This window comes from Rana temporaria, chromosome 3 (assembly GCF_905171775.1).
Source record: "Rana temporaria chromosome 3, aRanTem1.1, whole genome shotgun sequence".
NCBI classification, from domain to species: Eukaryota; Metazoa; Chordata; class Amphibia; order Anura; family Ranidae; genus Rana; species Rana temporaria.
The window spans coordinates 144,858,108-144,879,047 of record NC_053491.1 but is presented as its reverse complement, the minus strand read 5'-3'; the positions used below and the strand labels follow the sequence as shown (position 1 = coordinate 144,879,047).

At 44.4% G+C, this 20,940-nt stretch overlaps 1 protein-coding gene across 6 annotated transcripts in view; it reads right to left on the bottom strand.

Annotated features, from left to right (window-relative positions):
- The window catches only part of KIF21A (kinesin family member 21A), a 235,803-nt gene extending 215,063 nt beyond the window's left edge, over positions 1 to 20,740 (bottom strand). For all 6 annotated transcript variants that reach the window (XM_040343616.1, XM_040343619.1, XM_040343622.1 and 3 more), the window contains exon 1: positions 20,570 to 20,740. In XM_040343616.1, the coding sequence (XP_040199550.1) occupies positions 20,570 to 20,613 (44 nt within the window). In that variant the 5' untranslated portion in view covers positions 20,614 to 20,740. The remainder of the gene's footprint in view (positions 1 to 20,569) is intronic.
- Between the last annotated feature and the right edge of the window lie 200 nt (positions 20,741 to 20,940).

The window sequence follows — 20,940 nt, the reverse complement described above, 5'->3', positions numbered from 1 at the left end:
GTTTTGGCACCGGTTCTCAGATTAGGAAACTGACAGTAATTAGGACAAGCTCTAAAATGGCATACAGAGGTATTCCAGTGCTCAGAGTGGAACACGTCTATGTGAAAGGCAGTGGACAGTTCCAAAAGCCACTATGGAATGTCTGTGCACTGTCAATCAAAAGCAAGGCAGACTTGATGGGGAACTTAGTCTCTCAGTTCTGCCCACCCTTACTACAAAACTCCTCAGCCTATACGCCTATCAGTGCGACAGTCACAATGGCTGAGGAAGGAGTATCTAATACAGATTGAAGATCTCTTTGCATTAGGCCAAAGAACCTACAATTTCGTGTGGTGGCATGAAGGAATTCTAAGGGGTGTCTACAATTGGGTCCAATCCTCAAGCTGCCCTAACATGTTGGCCTCTGAAGAAATGGTCACATTTAATAATATTGCTTGATTTGGCCCCAAAAAAATAAAATAAAAAAATGGTTTAGGTGTTCAAGAAGAACAACAAAAACAAATATATTTTTTTTAGATTTGGATAGGACCCACGTCATTTTTATTACGGTCTGTTTCACCAATGTGGAGCTATACCCCATTTGTCCTGGTAATTATTTGCAGCAGGATGAAAATAAGGGGAAATACAACATTTTAAGTTTAACACTGCAAAAGTTGTAGAGTAGATATCTCCCAAAGGGGACTCTTGTTTCAGTGAAAACTAAAAAGGGAATTTTACCTCATGGGAATGTAGGAAGCAATAGAAACCTTGTCAGCTCTATTCATGTCTAAAAAAAAAAAAAAAAAAAAGAAGAAGATGTCTGGAGTACTTTAACCACTTAAGACCTGGACCAAAATGCAGCTAAAGGACCTTGCCCCTTTCTGCGATGCGGCACTGCGTCGCTTTAACTGACAATTGCGCAGTCCTGCAACGTGGCTCCCAAACAAAATTGGCGTCCTTTTTTTCCCCACAAAATAGAGCTTTCTTTTGGTGGTATTTGATCACCTCTGCGGTTTTTATTTTTTGCGCTATAAACAAAAATAGAGCAACAATTTTGAAAAAAATGTAATATTTTTTACTATAATAAATATCCCCCAGAAATATATATATATATATATATATATATATATATATATATATATATATATATATATATATATATATATATATATATATATATATATATATATATATATATAATCCTCAGTTTAGGCGGATACGTATTATTCTACCTACTTTTGGTAAAAAAAAAAAAAAAAAAAAAAAAAAAAAAAAAATCGCAATAAGCGTTTATCGGTTGGTTTGCGAAAAATTTATAGCGTTTACAAAATAGGGGATAGTTTTATTGCATTTTTATTAATTTTTATTTTTTTTACTACTAATGGCCGCGATCAGCTATTTTTTTCGTGACCGCGACATTATGGCGGACACTTCGGACAATTTTGACACATTTTTGGGACCATTGTCATTTTCACAGCAAAAAAATGCATTTACAATGCATGGTTTATTGTGAAAATGACAATTGCAGTTTGGGAGTTAACCACAGGGGGCGCTGATGGGGTTATGTGTGACCTGAAGTGTGTTTACAACTGTAGGGGGGGTGTGGCTGTAGGTGTGACGTCATCGATTGTGTCCCCCTATAAAAGGGATGACACGATCGATGCTGCCGCCACAGTGAAGAACAGGGAAGCCGTGTTTACACACGGCTCTCCCCGTTCTTCAGCTCCAGGGACCGATCGTGGGACTCCAGCGGCGATCGGGTCCACAAGTCCCACGGTCCCGGAGTTTCGGACCGGGTCGCGGGAGCACACCGCGGGCGCGCGCCCGCGACCCACGGCTGGGTACTAGTACAGGACGTACATGTGCCCAGCCGTGCCATTCTGCCGACGTATATTTGCAGGAGGCGGTCCTTAAGTGGTTAAGGGTGGGTTCACACTGGTATGACAAACGCTCTGACATTGGAAAGCACAAGTCGCATGACATGTATAAATTAACGGTTCCCTATGAGAGCCGTCTTAACTGGTCCGACACAAGTCTGATTTGGAAAAAGGTTCCTGCACTACTTTGGTCAGACTTTGATCCTACTTCAGCCCATTGAATCTCATTGAAGTCAGATCAACTTAACCTATCCAACTTTGGCATGCGCCTTGTGCTCTGATGATCTTGAAGGGGAACCCCACCTAAAAAAATAAATAAATAAAACACACACACACACACACATTATACCAGACCGTGTGCCATCACTTATATAGTCATGGGGCATGGCTACCAGGTGACGTCATCCAGAGGCACCACCCCATCATGCCATGGGCGGTGACGTCTCAAGGGGGTGAGGCCTCCGTATGATGTCACCAGGTGACCACGCCCCATTGCTTTATAAGTAATGGCACACAGCAGCCTCAGAATTAAATGCGGGAGCGAGGATCGAGAGAATATCGGAGAGAGAACAGAGGGAGAAGAGAGAGGAGAACCGGCAGTGGGAGAAGAACCGAAGCGGAGGAAGACGTCATCAGCGGAGGAAGAAGAACCAAAAGGATGAAGACATTAGAAGGAGAAGAAACGCCGGAGCTGCTTTAATAAATTACTTTGTCAAAAATCTGTGTACTGTTTGTTTATTTTTTTACACTTCTTTTGGGTGAATGGGTGGGGATACAATGTACCCCATACGCATTCACAACCCCCCCATGTTAAAAGCGGGCTTCCGGATTCCAATAAGCCCCCCGCCCGCAGACCCCGTCAACCACCGGCCAGGGTTGTCGGGAAGGGGCACTTTTCCCCGTCAACAAGGTGCTTTGGGGTGGGGGGGGGCGCAGGGCCCCCCCTGTCCCACAGCACCAAACCCCCATGTTGAGGCAATGTGGCCTGGTATGGTTCAGGAGGGGACGCTCGCACGTCCCCACCCCTTTTCCTGACCTGCCGGGCTGCATGCTCGGAAAATCGTATGGTATGGATTTTGGAGGGGACCCCACGCCATTTTTGTTTATTTGATGTGGGTTTCCCCCTAAAGATTCATACAAGACTCAAAGAGCCTGGTATTGTCGGGGTCAAAGTCGGATCCCGTTCATTGAAGTCGGACTTCAAGTCGCAGGGAAAAATAGGATCCAGTCGTACGACTGTCTTTCTCCTGTCCTACCAGTGTGAACACAGTCTTAGACGTGGTATTTTCACCTTCAATTTAAAGAAACAAATCTCACAAGATAAAACCTCCTAATGCTGGCCTTACACTATACAACTTTCCTTGAGATTTACCAAAACCAAATATGGAGGTCAAACCTAAGCCCTTTCAATTTTCATGCAATTGAGGAAAGCCCTTGCACTACATAGTTGAAGGTAAATCTAAAGGAAATTAAATAAGAAAGTGTTATAGTGTATGGCCAGCCTAAGTGACCAAGTGCACTTGCTCCCCTGAAAATCTGCACAGCATTTGCTTAGCATTGTAATCAGTTAGCATTTTTAAAAAAAAAAAAGACACAGGCGGACCACGCTGCTTAATATAGGATACATTTTATTAGAAAAATTATTTAATACAAAAAAATCAGTTAGCATACCCCAATTCCCCTGACCATGCTGGATGAGGGGACAGACTTCTGACTGATGGCACACAGTGAAAAAGGAGGCGATTCAGACACAGCACGAGCTGCCCTGCCTCCACTCCTGGTCTTTAAAAAAATAAAACTGAAATCTCAGCGTAAAATTTGTCTCATAATCAGTACTGTTCTTGCTGTGCAACCAGAATTAATGCCTTGCTGTACAACCAGAATTAAATATTTCTTGCAGTTTATACTAGTTAATAAAATGTCGGTGTTATGGACTTCAATGAGTAATCCTTTAATACCAATACAGGGAGTGACAGGATGAGCAAGCAGAAAGAAACAAAAAAAGACATATGTGCAGCAATACATCAAACTAAGCAAGCATCCATTAGCCTGTAATCAATCTGGATTTATACACTTTGGGCAAAGATCTTTTTTAAAAGGATAACAAAATTTTAGATGGCACTAGTGCAAAAATGGGACATTGTTTTCATTGGCTTGGTTGATCCTTAGACTTGGGACTCATTTTCATGGGCACCAAGTTTGACAGTCATGAAGGGAGGGGACAGATCCAAACAGACAGACTCTGCACCCAGGTCCGTGCACCTATCCCCTGTGTAACTGACAAATTCGGCTATGTAGGTCAGTTCATACAGCCGATGCATAAACATTACATTTATATGGACTGCCTGCACTTATATCAGCACCAACACAAAAAGGAAGGTCGAACTAGAATGCAGCAGGGTGGATTTGATTTAAATCACTAGAAAAAATGCTCAATTTAAATCCACATTTTTAAAGAGCAACTGTCATTTCTGTCCTGCTCCTCTGGCTCGCTGTTGACTCACCGATAGTCCTATTCAGTTTAATGGGGCGGCTGCAGTGACACATCAAGGTGAGGGACATGGCGGCAGCAGGTGAGTGGATGCCAGCTAACAGACGCTGCCATGATGGATCTGAAATGACAGTTGCTCTTAAAATGTAAGGACTCATTATTACTGGTAGTTAGAATCTTTAATATTTGTAAAAAAGATTAAGGTTTCCTATTTAGAATAATAAGCTGTCAGGTTAGTAAAACAGCGATATCAGAACCAATTCAATCATACAGTTTGCAGTGTACATAGGTTTGCAAAATAATGGGATAACGGAATATTGCTGAAGGTTTATCTAATGGTTAATGTGAAATTGTGTGAATGAATCAATGCATTGCATGTTATCTCAGCTTGCATTGAATGAGTTTACCAAAAATTTAAATATTGCAGAATATACAGCCTCATGCTACATAACTAGGCTCCATTTCATGCTGAATAAACTAAAACGATGAGTTTATTTTAAATAGAAAACTATCTTTACTCATTTTATTTAAAAAAAAATTATTAAAAAAAAAAAAAAACAAACACACGATTACATTTTTATTTTATTTTTTAAATCTAATTTTTTTGATTGTTTAAAAAAAAAATTAAAATCATTGATTTATATCCAACCGGGAAAAACATTCCAATTGCACTGGTCTTGCGATCTGCTGCGGGGGTCAGTGCAAAGTTAACGACACCTCAAACAAACACAGGACACAAACACTGAACTGCATGGTACAAAGGAGCATGCAATGTGGTTGCTGAGTTTTAAAAAGAAGTAGCGCATGCACTACTTTTGGTGCGGTGCAATTTCAACCCATTCAAAATTAAAAGGACTGAAATCGGACTGCACAAAACTGCATGTGAATCACACAGGAACTGCACAGCGTTCTTGTGCGATTCACAAGCAGTTTCTAATGTGAATGGGCCCCAACAAATGGCTCTTTACGCCGCACAGGGCTGAGCTTTCACATGAATGAGCCCTCACATCATGCAACACTGCAGAGTAGGAATTAGAGCCTGCATATGTAATGAGAAATATGTCTGTCCCCATGTACATAAACACATTTTCAGCACCTACATAGCGAGGATGTAGAACACACTGCATGTGTATCATTGCATTTACAATTGAGATATGTTGTAGTGTACTGCAACCTTTATGGCTTATTCACACAAGACAGCCATGCTGATCGCATGGCCACTGGCATGCGTATGATGCACACAGCAGTTTTGTGATGCCATTGTTTGTACCGCAGTGATGTGATTGGACACCATATGAAACAAGATTTTTTGCCTTATCTTGTGCTGGGAGCGTGTTGGAAAAGCCTGCCTAGCTGGTGCAAATGAGCCCTTAAAGTGGCTGTAAAGACTCAAGGTTTTTATTACTTTCAGACATTCTATGCCTGAAGGTAAAAAACATTCTTTGTGCAGCAGCCCCTCTAATATTTTCCCGAGCCCCATCTTCATCCAACGATGTGCACGAGTGCCTCGGTTCTCCAGGCACTCCTCATGGGCTGAGGCAGGAGCCATTGGAACTCACTGCTGTCGATCACAGCCAGCGAGCCAATGAGGAGACAGAGGGGGTGGGGCCGAGCCACGGCTCTGTGCGCGAATGGACATGCAGAGGCTGCTTAGGTGCCCCCAGAGCAAGCGGCTTGCTATAGGGGCACTTGGCAGGAGGTAGGGGCCAGGAGTACAGATGGGGGGACCCAAGAAGAGACCGATCAGAGCTGCTCTGTGCAAAACCATTACACAGAGCAGGTATGTATATAACATGTTTGTTATTTTAAAGAAAAGAAAAATGAAGACTATTATCACTTTCAAAAAAAATTATAGGGATAATGGGGAAGGGGAACGCAAGTTAAACCACTAATATACAGGTAATCAATTTAGAATACCTGTAATGGTTCATGCACCCTTGTTGGGTGTTGTTGCTGTAACTAATTAACATGCACAAAAAAAAAAAGGGGGGGGGGTAGCCTGTAGTTAGGCCGGCTGAAAGGGGTTACTCTTACCAACAAATAATGATCTAGGCAGGAATAATCCAAAATTCATAATGTTTATTCCGATATCAAAAATGTAATAAGTTAACTACTTGCCGACCAGCGGCCGCAGTTATACGGTGGCAGGTCGGCTCTGCTGGGCAAGATCACGTAGCTATACGTCATCTCGCCGTTCAGCCAATAAGGGCGCGCACGCCCCCCGCTCGCCCCTGATCCCGATGCGCGTGCACGGTGGGCGCAATCGCCGCTGGGCACCCGCAATCGCTCGTTACAGAGCGAGAACCAGGAGCTGTGTGTGTGTAAACACACAGCTCCCGGTCCTGTCAGGGGAGAAATGCCTGATCGTCTGTTCATACAATGTATGAACAGCGATCAGTCATTTCCCCTAGTCGGTCCCAGCCCCCCCTACAGTTAGAACACACCCAGGGAACGTGATTAACCCCTTCCTCTCCCCCTAGGTGTTAACCCCTTCCCTGTCAGTGGCATTTTTATTGTAATCAATGCATTTTTATAGCACTGATCGCTATAAAATTGCCAATGGTTCCAAAAATGTGTCAAAAGTGACCGAAGTGTCCGGTAGTGTCTGTAGTCACCTAGTTGAATATTACATTTTAGGCCTCATTTCCATGGACGTTTTTAAAAACGAGCTGTAAAGCTAGGTAGGACTCCTGGAAAAATCAGCGGTAAAAAATGCGTTTTTTACCGCGTTTTGCATTAGCATTTTTGCACGTTTTTTAAAACACATCTCTAGGCTATATACACTCCCAAATTTCAGTGAATCATCATAAGATCATAAGACCCTCCCTAAGCTCAAAAAAAAACAAAAAAAAACAGTATAATTTAACCATTTCTGCCATTTTTTGAGACCAGAGTGAGTAGCAGCTGAGAGAGCAGCAGTGTACTTGTATTTAGCGTGCCACTTGCCACATCACCTGCCACAAGCTGCGGATTGTCCACCGGCCATGTCACCTGCCACGTCACCTGGCCATGTCACCTGCCACAAGTTGTGGATTGTCCACTGGCCACGTCACCTGCCACATCAACTGGCCACAAGTTGTGGATTGTCCACGTCACCTGCCTCATCAACTGGCCACAAGTTGTGGATTGTCCACTGGCCACGTCACCTGACACAAGTTGTGGATTGTCCACGTCACCTGCCACATCAACTGGCCACAAGTTGTGGATTGTCCACGTCACCTGCCACATCAACTGGCCACAAGTTGTGGATTGTCCACGTCACCTGCCACATCAACTGGCCACAAGTTGTGGATTGTCCACGTCACCTGCCACATCAACTGGCCACAAGTTGTGGATTGTCCACTGGCCACGTCACCTGCCACAAGTTGTGGATTGTCCACTTGCCACGTCACCTGGCCACGTCACCTGCCACAAGTTGTGGATTATCCACATGCCTTCACCTTCCTAATATGATCTCCATGAAGAGCATGTGCCACGTCCCACAGTTCACGATGTTCTTGAACAGCAGTGATTAGAGAAAGTTGGGATACAGAACTTGCCATTGCCATCTTAGTTAGTTCTCTCTTCTCTGTGCTATACCCACAAGCACACGACTGTGAATGTCCTGTGTTTACAGAGGCTACAGTGACCAATGACATTTTTGCTGATAAAACGCTGGAGCTCAAAAACGCAGCGGTAGCGCGTTTGACGTCTGGCGTCGGCGCCACAGAACGCCCTGGTCCTGGGTTTTTTTTTTACAGCTCAAAAACGCCTATGCCATTTGCAGCTCAAAAACGCCTATGTGGGCATGAAGTCATAGAACAACATGGACAGACGTTTTTAAGCTATAAAAAACACTTAGAAAAGTGGCTGTAAAAACGTCCATGGAAATGAAGCATTAAAGTTTTGAATTATGGCAGTAAATGCCATCACGCATAATATATTATTATGATGGTCCCAGTTGCTGAGATGGCCTGGAGTGAACTGAAGGATGATAAGTCAATTATCCAGAGAAAGCCACAATATTGTCGATTATACAATTTGAGTTATTTGTTTTTAATCTCCTATGTAAACATTTTACTGTTGTGTCCTCTTGAGGTAAATGGTTCTTCGCTTCCTCCCCACGGTATGGGCATCAAGTAAAGCAGGAGGTGTCACCAGTACAAAGTAGTCCATTGTTAAAACATTTATTTTCAAGGAGACAGATAGCAATTACAACTTGACAGAAAAATCTCAGGTGTGACGGACAGCATTTAAAACTTGACCGAGCTTCTAACCCTAAAGTTTTGTCTAGACTTGCGGCTCATGACTGTTTTTGAAGAGCAAGTTCACCTTTTCACGATAAAATGAAAAGGTGAACCAACTCCAAATATCTCAGCCATTCCTACAGATACCACGTGCTGCAGTCTGTACACCACAATACAAAGCCGCAGAATCAGTATTTATCATAATACTCACTATGGCAAACACTCATTTAATCAGCATGACCACACCAACCAATGAGATGCATTTCTTTTTTCTGGGACACCTTACAGGAAGATAATGCCCAAGATGCACGTCTTATTTCACAACATGGTCATTGCGAACATTATAATGTATACTCATTCTGTAGGCGTGTATTGCGCTGTGCAAAGTGCTACACCAGTGTCATGGGGCATTACAACCCCTGGAGGGGCAATCAGGATATTTGGAGTTAGCTACCCTGCGCCCCCCGCCCCCCACCCCAAAGCACCTTGTCCCCATGTTGATAAGGAAAAGGGCCCCTTCCCGACAACCCTGGCCGTAGGATGTCGGGGTCTGCCGGCGGGGGGCTTATCGGAATCTGGGAGACCCCTTTAATAAGGGGCCCCTAGATCCCAGGCCCCCACCCTATGTGAATGAGTATGGTGTACATCGTACTCCTACCCAGTCACCTGGGGGGAAAAAGGATCAATAAAAAGAAACACACTACACAGGTTTTCAACCACTTAAGCCCGGGACCATTTGGCTGGCCAAAGACCAGACCACATTTTGCGATTCGGCACTGCGCTGTCGTGTAGCATGGCCAACAACATCGAGCCCGGGGGAACCGCGGTCGGACTCACAGAGCTTGTGGCAGGGGCGTGAGCGCGCCGCTGACGACAGCGCACACGACCACAATGTCGCTTCTTAAAGGGGACGTACAGGTACGTCAATCTGCCCACCCAAGCCATTGTGCCTACGTATATAGTTGTGCGCTGGTCGGCAAGTGGTTAAAGTAATTTATTACGCAGCTCCGGGGGTCTCTTCCTTCTCCGCTCTCTCTGGACTCTTCTCCCGCAGTGACAGTCTGGTGTCTTCTGCCGGGCTCCTCCGCTATCTTCTGCTTTTTTGCTAGCGGTTGCCCGGTCTTCTCCGTTGTCTTCTACCCTCTTCTCCCGAAGATGACACAACGCTCTCTCTCGCTGTAATGCACTGTGTGCAACGACTTGTATAGGCACGGGGCGGGGTCACCGGGTGATGTCATCCGACGACCCCGCCCCCTTATGATGTCACCGTCAGGGGCATGATGGGACTGTGAAATCATAAGGCCATGCCTATATAAGTCGTTGTGAACCGCGCACACAGCATTACAGCGGGAGAGAGCGTTGTGTCAACATCGGAAGAAGAGAAGAGGGAAGACGACGACGGAGAAGACCAGGCAACCGTTAGCAAAAGAGCAGAAGATAGCGGAGGAGCCCAGCAGAAGACACCTGACAGCGAAAGAAGAACCGAAGAGCATGGAGAAGAGGCTGGAGAGAGCGGAGAAGGAGGAAGAGCCCCCCAGAGCTGCCTAATAAATTACTTTAAAAACCTGAGTAGTGCATTTTTTTTTACACTTTTTAATCCAGCTGAATGGGTAGGGGTACACTCATTCACATTGTTCGTCCCCACCCCCTTCCGGACCTGCTGGGCTGCGTGCTCGGATAAGGTTCTGGTATGGATTTTTTGTTTTTTTTCAGCGTGGGGGGGTTCCCTTAAAATCCATACCAGACCTAAGGGCCCGGTATGCTTTTAAAATAAAAATAAAAATTGGAGTTACCCTTCATGCACAAGTCGCATGCCAAAGTCAGATCCGTTAATACGGTATCTGACTTTGATCCGACTTCAGAAAAAAAGTAGTGAAGGAAATACATGAAAGGGGCATTACCCTTTAAGTCTCTTTTCTATGTCTCGTTTTCTGTAGCAAGGTCTGTTTTTCTTGCTGTGGGAAGATGCTTAAGCAATAACAAACCTCCAAAAACACTGTTAATGTTTTCACAACAGGTCAGACAAGCAACAGACACTGCAAAATAAGAAAATGGAAGTGTGTAAACACAACCCCCCTCACCAGTACATGCATACCAAAATGAATAGAAGTATAAATGTTGCACCAAACAAAAAAAAAGCCATCAATTTTTCAGTGCAGTCTAAAGTGACAACGCAGACGGCAATGTTTTTGTTCTTCCAGAATCCATGAATAATTAACCTGAAGATGCACAGTGGACGAGAAAATACTGAACATTGTGGTAAACGTGATCACAGTCTATAGTACAATCATGGAAAATAAAATCAGATACCAAATGAGCATGAAATGTATCTGTAGCATTTATATTATTATTTATACATAAACTCTGCATGGGCAGCCCGTGTGATCTCTGTCTGTGGATCTATTGGTCCCCTGGTCACTCACTGCAATGCTGCATGCTCTCATACATCTCACAATGCTGAGTCACTTCATACAGCTCCAGGCCATGAGGGAAGGAGAGTGGGGACACGGTATAGATTATGTGTATGGATTAAGTAAAAATAAAATCAAACCTTTATTTATTTTAAATGAACTTGAAGCTCTAGGACCAGCAGACAATTTGCTGACCCAAAGTCCTTTAGCAGCTCTGCAAACTTGCAGTCAGGCCCACCATTGCTGAATATGAGGTCATTGAAGGACAAAGAGTCACCAGCCACTAATTCGTTTTAGGGAGCAAGAGTAGCAGCTTGCTGTGTGTGCATGTATACGCACACGCACACACACACACACACTAATGCACACAGCCAGCAGGGATTGTGCACACAAGGGTAGCACCACAGCACCCCGTAAGAGAAAGGTGTCGCCCTAGAAAAGAAAGGTGGAGGGGGAGTAGTAATGGGGCTGGTCAAACCAGGAAGATTGGAAAGTTTTAAAAGGATGCGCCTAATGTTAGTGGTGGTCCTGCATTGCTGAAAATTTATATATATATATATATATATATATATATATATATATATATATATATATATATATATATATATATATATATATATATATATATATATATATATATAATTTTTTTTTTTTTAACCTTTTGATCACTTTAAGCTGGCCATACACAGCAAATTTCAGCCGGTTCTCGGTGAATAAGCTGAAACATGCTCGGGTGGCCCTGCCGACTCCTCTCTGTTCAACCAAAGTCTATATGTAGTTTGTTCAACTGTTGAATGAGCCCACTGAATAGTGGCTGCATTTAAAGTGGTAGTAAACCTAAATACACACACACAAAGTGACTAGCCTCAGATGATACACAGAGATTAAACCAATCCTCTTACATAAGATGTATCAGTTTATCCTGCAGTCTTTTCTACAACTGTTCAAAGTGCAGAATTTAAAAAGCTTGTCGGAGCGTTCAGAAAAATAAATAAAAAAATAAAGCGGGAGCTGAATTTACACACTACAGCGCTCGGTGAGGAGAGCTCTGAGAGCTGATTGGAGGAAAAGGACACATCCCTCTTCACAAAGCACACAGGAACAGAGCCAATCACAGGGTGTGTGCTGGAGCTCTCTCCCTGTCCTTTTTTCCCTTTCTTCAGAAAAAAATTGTCAAAGGTGACTCAAGCCGATAGAGGGAGGAAGCAGACAGAAATGACACCTAGGGGTTTATTCACTAAAGCTAGAGTGTGCAAAATTAGTCACAGTTCTGCATACAAACCAATCAGCTTCCAGGTTTTATTGTCAAAGCTTAATTGAACAATCTGAGGTAAGAAGCCGATTGGTTTCTATGCAGAAATGTGACTAATTTTGCACTCCATATCTTTAGTAAATAAACTCCTTTGTGCTCTGGATTGAGACAAGCACACACTATAGAGAGATATGCTTTGCTCAGAATTCATGTCTGGGGTTTACAACCATTTTAATCAGATGCAGCTGCTTTTTCATGTATTCTAACAGCCACCACCTGCTGTCAGAATACAATAACCCAGCAGAAGGATTCCCCATCCCCACTGGTTGGCATGGATAGAGGAATCTGTTAGATTTCATTAATTCAGTCTGCAAGCTGAATGGAAGAAATCTTACCATGTAACTTTGGTCATGAAATCAGACCTCCCAGGAACAATGTGACACTAACCGCCTCCGGACTTCAAAAAGACACATTGAGAAGCATTTTTACAGCTAATAAAAAAGTACCATGCATCTTGTGACACCTGCTCTCATGCAGGACTTCTATTTTTAAACATTTAAAATGGCTGACAGATCACTTTAAGCACATCTTGCATCTAATGAAGTTTCAGAGCAATAACCTTTTTTTACTGAGTTCCTCCCCAAGAGTGTAGAATGTAGGTTGCATAATTGAAAGGCTTTCATCACTAAGCCAGCTACTTTGCCTAAAAGCTCTCTGTAACTATGACAGCACATTGAAAGTGACTAGACTTCCCTATTTACCAATTTGAATTATTTAACAGCGGCATTAATGTTACTGTGTCTAACGGTGACACAAACAGTTGCAATGGAAGACTAGGATGTTGAACAGACCCACAATGTATGTCAAATCTAAGACGACTATTCTGCACTTTTTAGACGATTCTTGTATTAAGAAACATTCACATCAGTCACATCGGTACACTAAGGTAAGCCACAGGAAGCAGCTCAGGAAGTGCTCAAGGTGAAGCATAAAATAATACTGTCCTCTCCCAGCTGATGAAATACACTCTCTACTAATACAGTCAAAAGCTGTATGAGATACAAAGAGCATGAGATCACATGTACAATACTTTATTCAATATCTTACAACTACAGAACATTAGGCTGATATTTCTCATCTTACTAATAACCAACAATAAAAGATAAATATCTGAATTTGATGGGATATGTGACTAGCCTTAAACTGGCCGTACACTAGACAATCTCTGTCTAACCTCCTTTAGGTTTATACAATATGAGGATATAGCCAAATGATCCATTAAACTTGTATTACATCAGGTAGATCCTTGCATTGCACAGATGATGGTAGAAATAAAAGATTGCACAGACTGTATAGTGTAGGGTCAGCTTTAGCACTACTGTCCCTCATTTGTTTCTTCGTGTTCCAAACCGTTTGTACTAAGGAATGAGATTTAAACGTTCTGTAATCAACAAGAAAAACTTTTATAACGGGTTAAGGAAGGACCTGTACTTGTAGGCAAGGTCAATGCTTCGTACAAACACTTTGATTCATCAGGCTCTTATACAGAGAAAGGAACTTGTACAGCACAGAATCACCATGTGACAGCAGCACAAGATGATCCAACAGTAACAAGGGTGAGGTTAAGGTAAATAAAATCAATGAACTTTCCCAGGCAAACTGTTATCTTGGATAGCACTGCCAGCTCACAGGACACTCAGAGTTTCCCTTTAACCTATAAACCCTTAAAAATAAAAAAAATGGCAAGATAAAAATAGGGGGTTGTCACTGATAACTCATTTTTAGGTGTTGGCTCCAGGTGGTTATTCTTCATGTACTGCTTGCAATCATGGACCCCCATTAACACCGACTGCAGTGCCATGGAGTTCTCCTGGCGGGGGAAGCCGTACCTCGCCAGGATAATACAATGATTAATGCTTGCGGCTATACTAACCACTAGTAATAATCATATGTAAAATCTGACAGGCTGCTTGTTACCAAGTTGATCGATTAACTTGGGTACATTCAGCTTGCCCATACAGGTTCACACTGCTGCAGTATTGAAATTGTGCGTGTTCAGCTGAACTTGCATGATTTCAAACCCGCATGCTAGTCTGACTTCGGGGGCGATTTCAAAGACATCTGTGTAGGTGTCGCACCCGAAGTCGCCAAAAGTAGTACAGAAAGCACCGATTCAAACTGTGCTATTGCCGGCAATAGCCACCGATTTGGCATGCGATTTCACATGTCAAATCGCAACAATGTGAACCTGGACTAAATCAGGGATTGGTTAAACTGGGACTGGTCGAGATGCAAACCTTCTATGGCCAGCTTAAAGGTGTTGTAAAGACAAAAATATTTTCCTCTTAAAATTAAAGTCTGACAGTAGCTGATAAAGTAAAAAGTAATGTTTTGCATTATAACTAGTTTGATATCTGTTGAAATCAAGCTGTTTTATTCACCTCCGTCACTCCTGAATCATTATTCTCACTAACTTCCTGGTTTGCGGTGCGCATTCATTCTTGCTACATCACAGCCTAATGGGAACTACAGTTCCCATTAGGCTTAGCCTCCATGCCTGTGAGGGATAAGAGAGCATCTTCACGCAGAGCTGTAGTCATAGGGAGGGGGTGAGCACATTCTGCTTTCCACCATGCAAAACAGCTCAGATGCTGGTGGAAAGCAAGAAGAGGAGTGACAGGAAATGGCATTTTCAAACCTGGATTACTGGATTTTGGAGGTCAAAAGGAAAAACGAGGTAAGTGATATTTAAATGCTCTAGCTTACAGCAATCAATTGATCTAATAAAAAACAAACCTTTAGTGTTCCTTTAAGTCACTAAGTGTCCTTTCACATGGGCCCCATCAGGTCAGTCTTTTAGGCAGACCAGATCTGACCCTTCAGTCTCCTCTATGGAGTGGTGGGTGACAACGGACATGTGTCCATGGACACCCGAAAACATCCGATCAAAACAGACGGATGAGGATCCGCTCTCCATCTGTCTGGCAGATCATATGGCAGTCAGGTGCAAACGGGAAAGTGGTCCGTTTACATCTGAACGCCCATAGAGAAGAAAGGCATCTGCCTGCTCAGCGGGGAACAGGAGGCATGGACTCCGCTTTTCTCAGCGGTGGATTGATCCCCTGATCCACTCTGATCAGGCGGATGACAGGTCTGTCTCCCCTCAATGGAGAGATTGGATGAAAATGGACCGCCTGTCCGTTTTCATCCAATCCGTCAGATGGATGGAAAATAGGGTCACCCTCCGCCTGGATTTCATGGACGGAATCGGATCAGATATCCGACGCTCCACAGAGGTGAATTAAGTGTCCGATCAGGTCCACAACTTACAAAAGTACATTCATATCAGGTGTGCTGCAACTTCACTGGCAGAATGTTTGTTCCAGGTCACTGAATAAAGGCCAAGGATAACAGTCCTGGTGCAAGCGCCTTTAAAGAGGACAATGGTGGCTCTTAAAGTGACACTAAACTCTGGTTTTAAAAAAAGAATTCCAATATGTATTCCTAACTAAAAAAATAAAAAAGAAAAGAAAAGTACCTTCTATTGCTCGCAGTCTCAACTGAATCCCTTTTGTTTCTACAATTCTACTTCCGGTTAGAGAGTAGCTACATACATTCTTCATTTATGTAGTCACATACCCACCCTATCTTGCCCACTCTTGAAATAGGCCAATAACCCTAAACTATGGGATTTGTAGTGTGCATAGAGCAGTGTACATTACCACAACTGACATGCACTGAAAACTCGCGTCACTGAGGACATTATAAGAAGTACCAAATGTTTTCATAAAAAATAGATTACAGGGCCATTAGGTAGTGGATCTGTATTGATTATTTTTGGAAAAACAAGCATCTTGTTTAGCGTAACTTTAAATGTCAAAACTGACAGGTTCCCTTTAATCAAAATATAGATATTGCAAACGAAGATCTGGCAACAGTATGATCTCATTTATGATCCACATAGCAGTAAACTATTGCTTTATCTTCCTAGAATACACGACTGTTGGCACAAGGTAAACAAGGAATTAGGTTACAGATGATTATATGAACAGTGAATGCCTTCACACAATGTGGCATGTTTAAATTGTACTGTATCTTTGTTATCGTTTAAAGAAAATCATCCAACTTGCATTTCATCTGCAATCTCATAAACCCTGAGTAAACCTCTTTGTGCTCCAACTGGATCATAGGCACATGCCATTCAGGCCAATGCAATCATGTACAATAAAACTTGCTTTGTCACCATCAAGAGTTTCTACTGCAAAAGCTGCATACCGATATTTAGATATGGGCTGCAAATAACAGAGCAAGAGAAATGACCATCGACATGATGGGATGGTCTGCTAATCCAGCCAAATTTAAAGTGTCATTAAACACGCATCAAAAAAAAAAATGATGTATCAACAAATGCTGTACCACATTTTTTGTATTCTGCAGGGGGAACCTGGTTAAGCCTGCTGTTCCCCATCTCCCCATGTTGTCCATGTCCCCACTGCAGATGGGGGATTTTGCAAAGCAGTATTGGCAGCTCTGCACATGCTCAGTTTTCAGTGCATTTCTACCCTAAACATATCCTCCCTATCACATCTGAGCATGCCATTTGACTATAAAGTCACACATATGGGAGTATACACTCTGGTAAATGACAGCGCACACGCCCTCCCTCCTCCTCCTCCATGCCCACTAACCAGCTAAACACAATGAGGGTGAGATATTACACTTTGATTAATGGAGGCTCCACCATCTTGTTATTCTAAGACACGGCTACAGGGGCATGACACAGCCTGTGACTGGCAGAAATCCACATCACATTATTGCCAAAAAATAAAGATTTGATTTCAAATATATATTTGTATGACCTTTAAAACCGATTATTGATATTCTTTTTTTTATGCTGTATTCCAAAGACTGTGACCAGCAGCAGAGCACTAGACGTTCCTTCTGCTTACGTTTCCCTGCAGACAGGGTGGGAAAGATCTGGGTCATGTGACAGCTGTATAATGATTAGGAAAAAAGATACTTAGTTTTCTTATTTAAAAAATTACAGTGTCATCATTCACATACAGAAAGAAAAAAGGATAATGGAATTATAAAGAGGTTACGTTTTTTTTTTATTATACTTTCCCAAGTAGATGCAACATCGGTCCGATGCTGCATCTGCACCCCACAGGTTCTAAGGCTGAGAACTGAGTGATCAAAGACAGCTGATCTTTCAGTTCTCCGTGAGCAAAAAGCTGGCGACTGCCAAACACAGGCTCTCTACTCTGCCCTCTCCATGCTCACTGGAGCACTGGGCTGTGGAGGGGGCGGGAGTGTCTGGCTCAGGCACCCAGAGGCTCGCTGAGAGGCTGAGCCTGGTACCGATCCAGGCATCTGGATGGTTCCCAACCACATGGTCGCTATCTTTCCCGAGCCTGGACAGGCTCTGTGACATCAGCAGACAGTGGGCTAAAATTGGTCACAGGAGTGCAGAACGAACTGCACTTCTGTGTTCCACAGGCAATGTACAGCCAAACAATCTTTGGCTGGAGGACTTCTTTAACAGTGTGCGTTTAGTATCGCTTTAATAGACAGTCCTCAGTTAATGAGCACAAGCAGTATGGGTTCAGCTCTTTGGCTATAGACAACTTGCGTTTCAGCCAATAACTGCTGAATCAGCTGCAACTTGAGCAAGGCCCTGCAAGCACCATCTAGTTTGGAAAATAACTAATAACTAAGCCGGGTGGAAAATGTTTGACCGAACAGCGACTGCATAAACCCTGTATAATAATTGAACCCGATTCATGCAGCGCAGGCGAGACGAATTCCTAAATACAACAGATGGTAGTGGAGATTTCTTTTTTGCGTTATAGCGCCTGAAAAGCTCCTCAGTGTGAAAGGGGTCTTAGAACAGAGAGACCTTAGGAGGAAATAGCAAAGAATGCCAGAGCTGTCTAGGTCTGCACATCCTTTTGCCCTCATGGGCAAACACTTGGCCAATCCAGGGCATTAAAATAGCAGGTCTATTTTAATTCCTCCACCCCCAGCTGTGAATATTTACCTTTCCTTCGAGCCCATGTTGTTCTGTTTAGTTGATGTGAGCAGTTACAGCGATCAGAGCTTACATAGGGTTGGAGGACCTTCCCTGCCTTCAAATGATGCATTGGTGCTTGACCCACACTCCCCTATAACTTGGATGTTCAGGGTATTTTCTTTTACCCTGACAACTAAAAGTTGCAGAAATGGAAAGGCGAGTACATGCTGCTAGGGAGGGGTGCAATAAAACAAATCTGTTGCTAACTGACCCGAGACATGTTTGTGTTTAAAGTTTAAACACTTTCACTACTCCTCGCACCCACCCCAACTAGGAGGCACCGCTGCTCGCACCCACTCCAACTAGGGGCACCGCTGCTCGCACCCACCCCAACTAGGGGGCACCGCTGCTCGCACCCACCCCAACTAGGGGGCACCGCTGCTCGCACCCACCCCAACTAGGGGGCACCGCTGCTCGCACCCACCCCAACTAGGGGGCACCGCTGCTCGCACCCACCCCAACTAGGGGGCACCGCTGCTCGCACCCACCCCAACTAGGGGGCACCGCTGCTCGCACCCACCCCAACTAGGGGGCACCGCTGCTCGCACCCACCCCAACTAGGGGGCACCGCTGCTCGCACCCACCCCAACTAGGGGGCACCGCTGCTCGCACCCACCCCAACTACGGGGCACCGCTGCTCACTATTCACCCTTTTCATAGCTGGTAGTGGGAAGGGCGTTAGTTCATCCTTTTATTTTGTGTGAAAAGGTGAACTTACACTTTAAGCTGCAAAAGCAGCTGGACAAGGTCATATACTTGCTGCATCTTTGAAGCAAGAATTCTACCCGTGTCACATTCAAGGGAACGGGGCCTCAATGCAACCTCCCTCCAACTGTGTGCAACATGGTTACAGTTTTTTAGGGAATAAAAGAGACAGCGAGACAAACATATTGCCCCATCGTCTGTCAAACAACTGCAGAAAAGAGATCCACTGTGGATCATACTGCAAGAGGAAAGGCTGACGCACATGATCCATCTGAGCCCTAGCAACCTCTGGAGGAACCCTGGTTGAGAATGGCTGGTCTGCCCAATTAAGAGTTCATTCACGCCAGTCAGAGCATTATGATGCAGTGGTTGGACTAAGATGCAGTCTGGTGGAAATCACTGCTCCGTACTGCAATTTTTTTTTTTATACCAACTTTATTGAAATGTCACACAGACATTTCATACTGTGTACCCCACACTCATTCACATGGAGGGGTATGGGGGTTAAAGGGGGCTTCCAGATTCCGATAAGCCCCCTGTCTGCAGACCCCCACAACCAACATCCAGGGTTGTTGGGAAGAGGCCCTTGTCCCCATCAACATTTGAACAGAAGCCGCCCCCCCATTACCTGGCCTGCCAGGTTGCATGCTCAGATAGGGGTCTGGTATTGATTTTGGGGACAACCAAAAAAGTGGAGCTTCCAATTTGCGTGGAGTTCTGCTTAAAGGACATGTGCAATTTGTATGCATTTTGCCATATTCCACACAGGAAAAAATTGCAGCATGTTCTACGCTTGATGACTGCACTGAAACGCACTCTACTGATGTGAACTCGGGTCATTGGAATCCACATTAAACATCGTCCATATGTATTTGATGCAGAATAAAAACAAACACACTGGACTGCATGCGGTGTGGACCTGAATATCCCATTAATTCCATAAGCCCACTTGTGACAGGTCCTCTTTCAGTAATTCTTATCGAACACGTTACTCCAGGATCTGATCCAGCTAACCCTAAACTGTGATATTCCTCCAAATGACCCTCCAGCACCTGAGGATGACAAGAAAAGCACCCGGCCTGGTCACCAGATCATTTCACTATCACCCGGCCGCTAACCTATCCCATTAAAGGTCAAAAAGGAAACAATGCCAGCCTCAGATGGTGTGCTGCAATAAAGTTACACTCTGCAACAACAATCAACCACCACAAGCACATTTTTAGCATTCACAGGAGTCCTTGAAAGCATTGTTTACCCGATGCTGTGACAACAAGCCCACAGGGCACAATGAATGGGTTAATGATTGCACAGTCCAGTCTAAAGGTGCAATGTCAGCCCAGACCACACACAGATATGGGGGGTCACCATGACAGGTGAAGGGCGCTCATCCTCCAGCCTGCTGTGTACTCAGGGTAGGCCCTGACAGGTGCACTCCATGAATGGGCACGTGACCCGAGCAGGAAGCCACATTGGGCCTCCTCAGGTGTAGTGTGCGCCCCCTACAAAGGGGTACAGGTGCACAAAGCCGCCCCCTGCAACCCACAACACCACCTACCGGAGAGCCACCCGCACCGAGCTTTCATCCTGCATGCCCGACATGACGGCCCGAGTCCCGGCTCCAAGCTGGGGGGGTGGGGGTGTTCACTCGTCCTCCGCCTCAGCAACTGCCATCTGACGCCAGCACTGCTCACCCCGGGACATCGCTTGTGTGAGGAGAGGAGCCGGGGAGAGGGGGGAGGAGCCACGGGGGGGCGAGGACACGCCGAGACGGGCGAACAACGCCCCCTACCGCCTCTCTCAGTGTACTGCGTCACCGCAACACGCCCCCTGACCTCACTCCATGTCCTTTCTCCGTCATCTGTCACCCGTACGAGCGAGTGACAGCAGGAGGATGACGTCATGGGACAAAGAGACGTGATGGTGTGA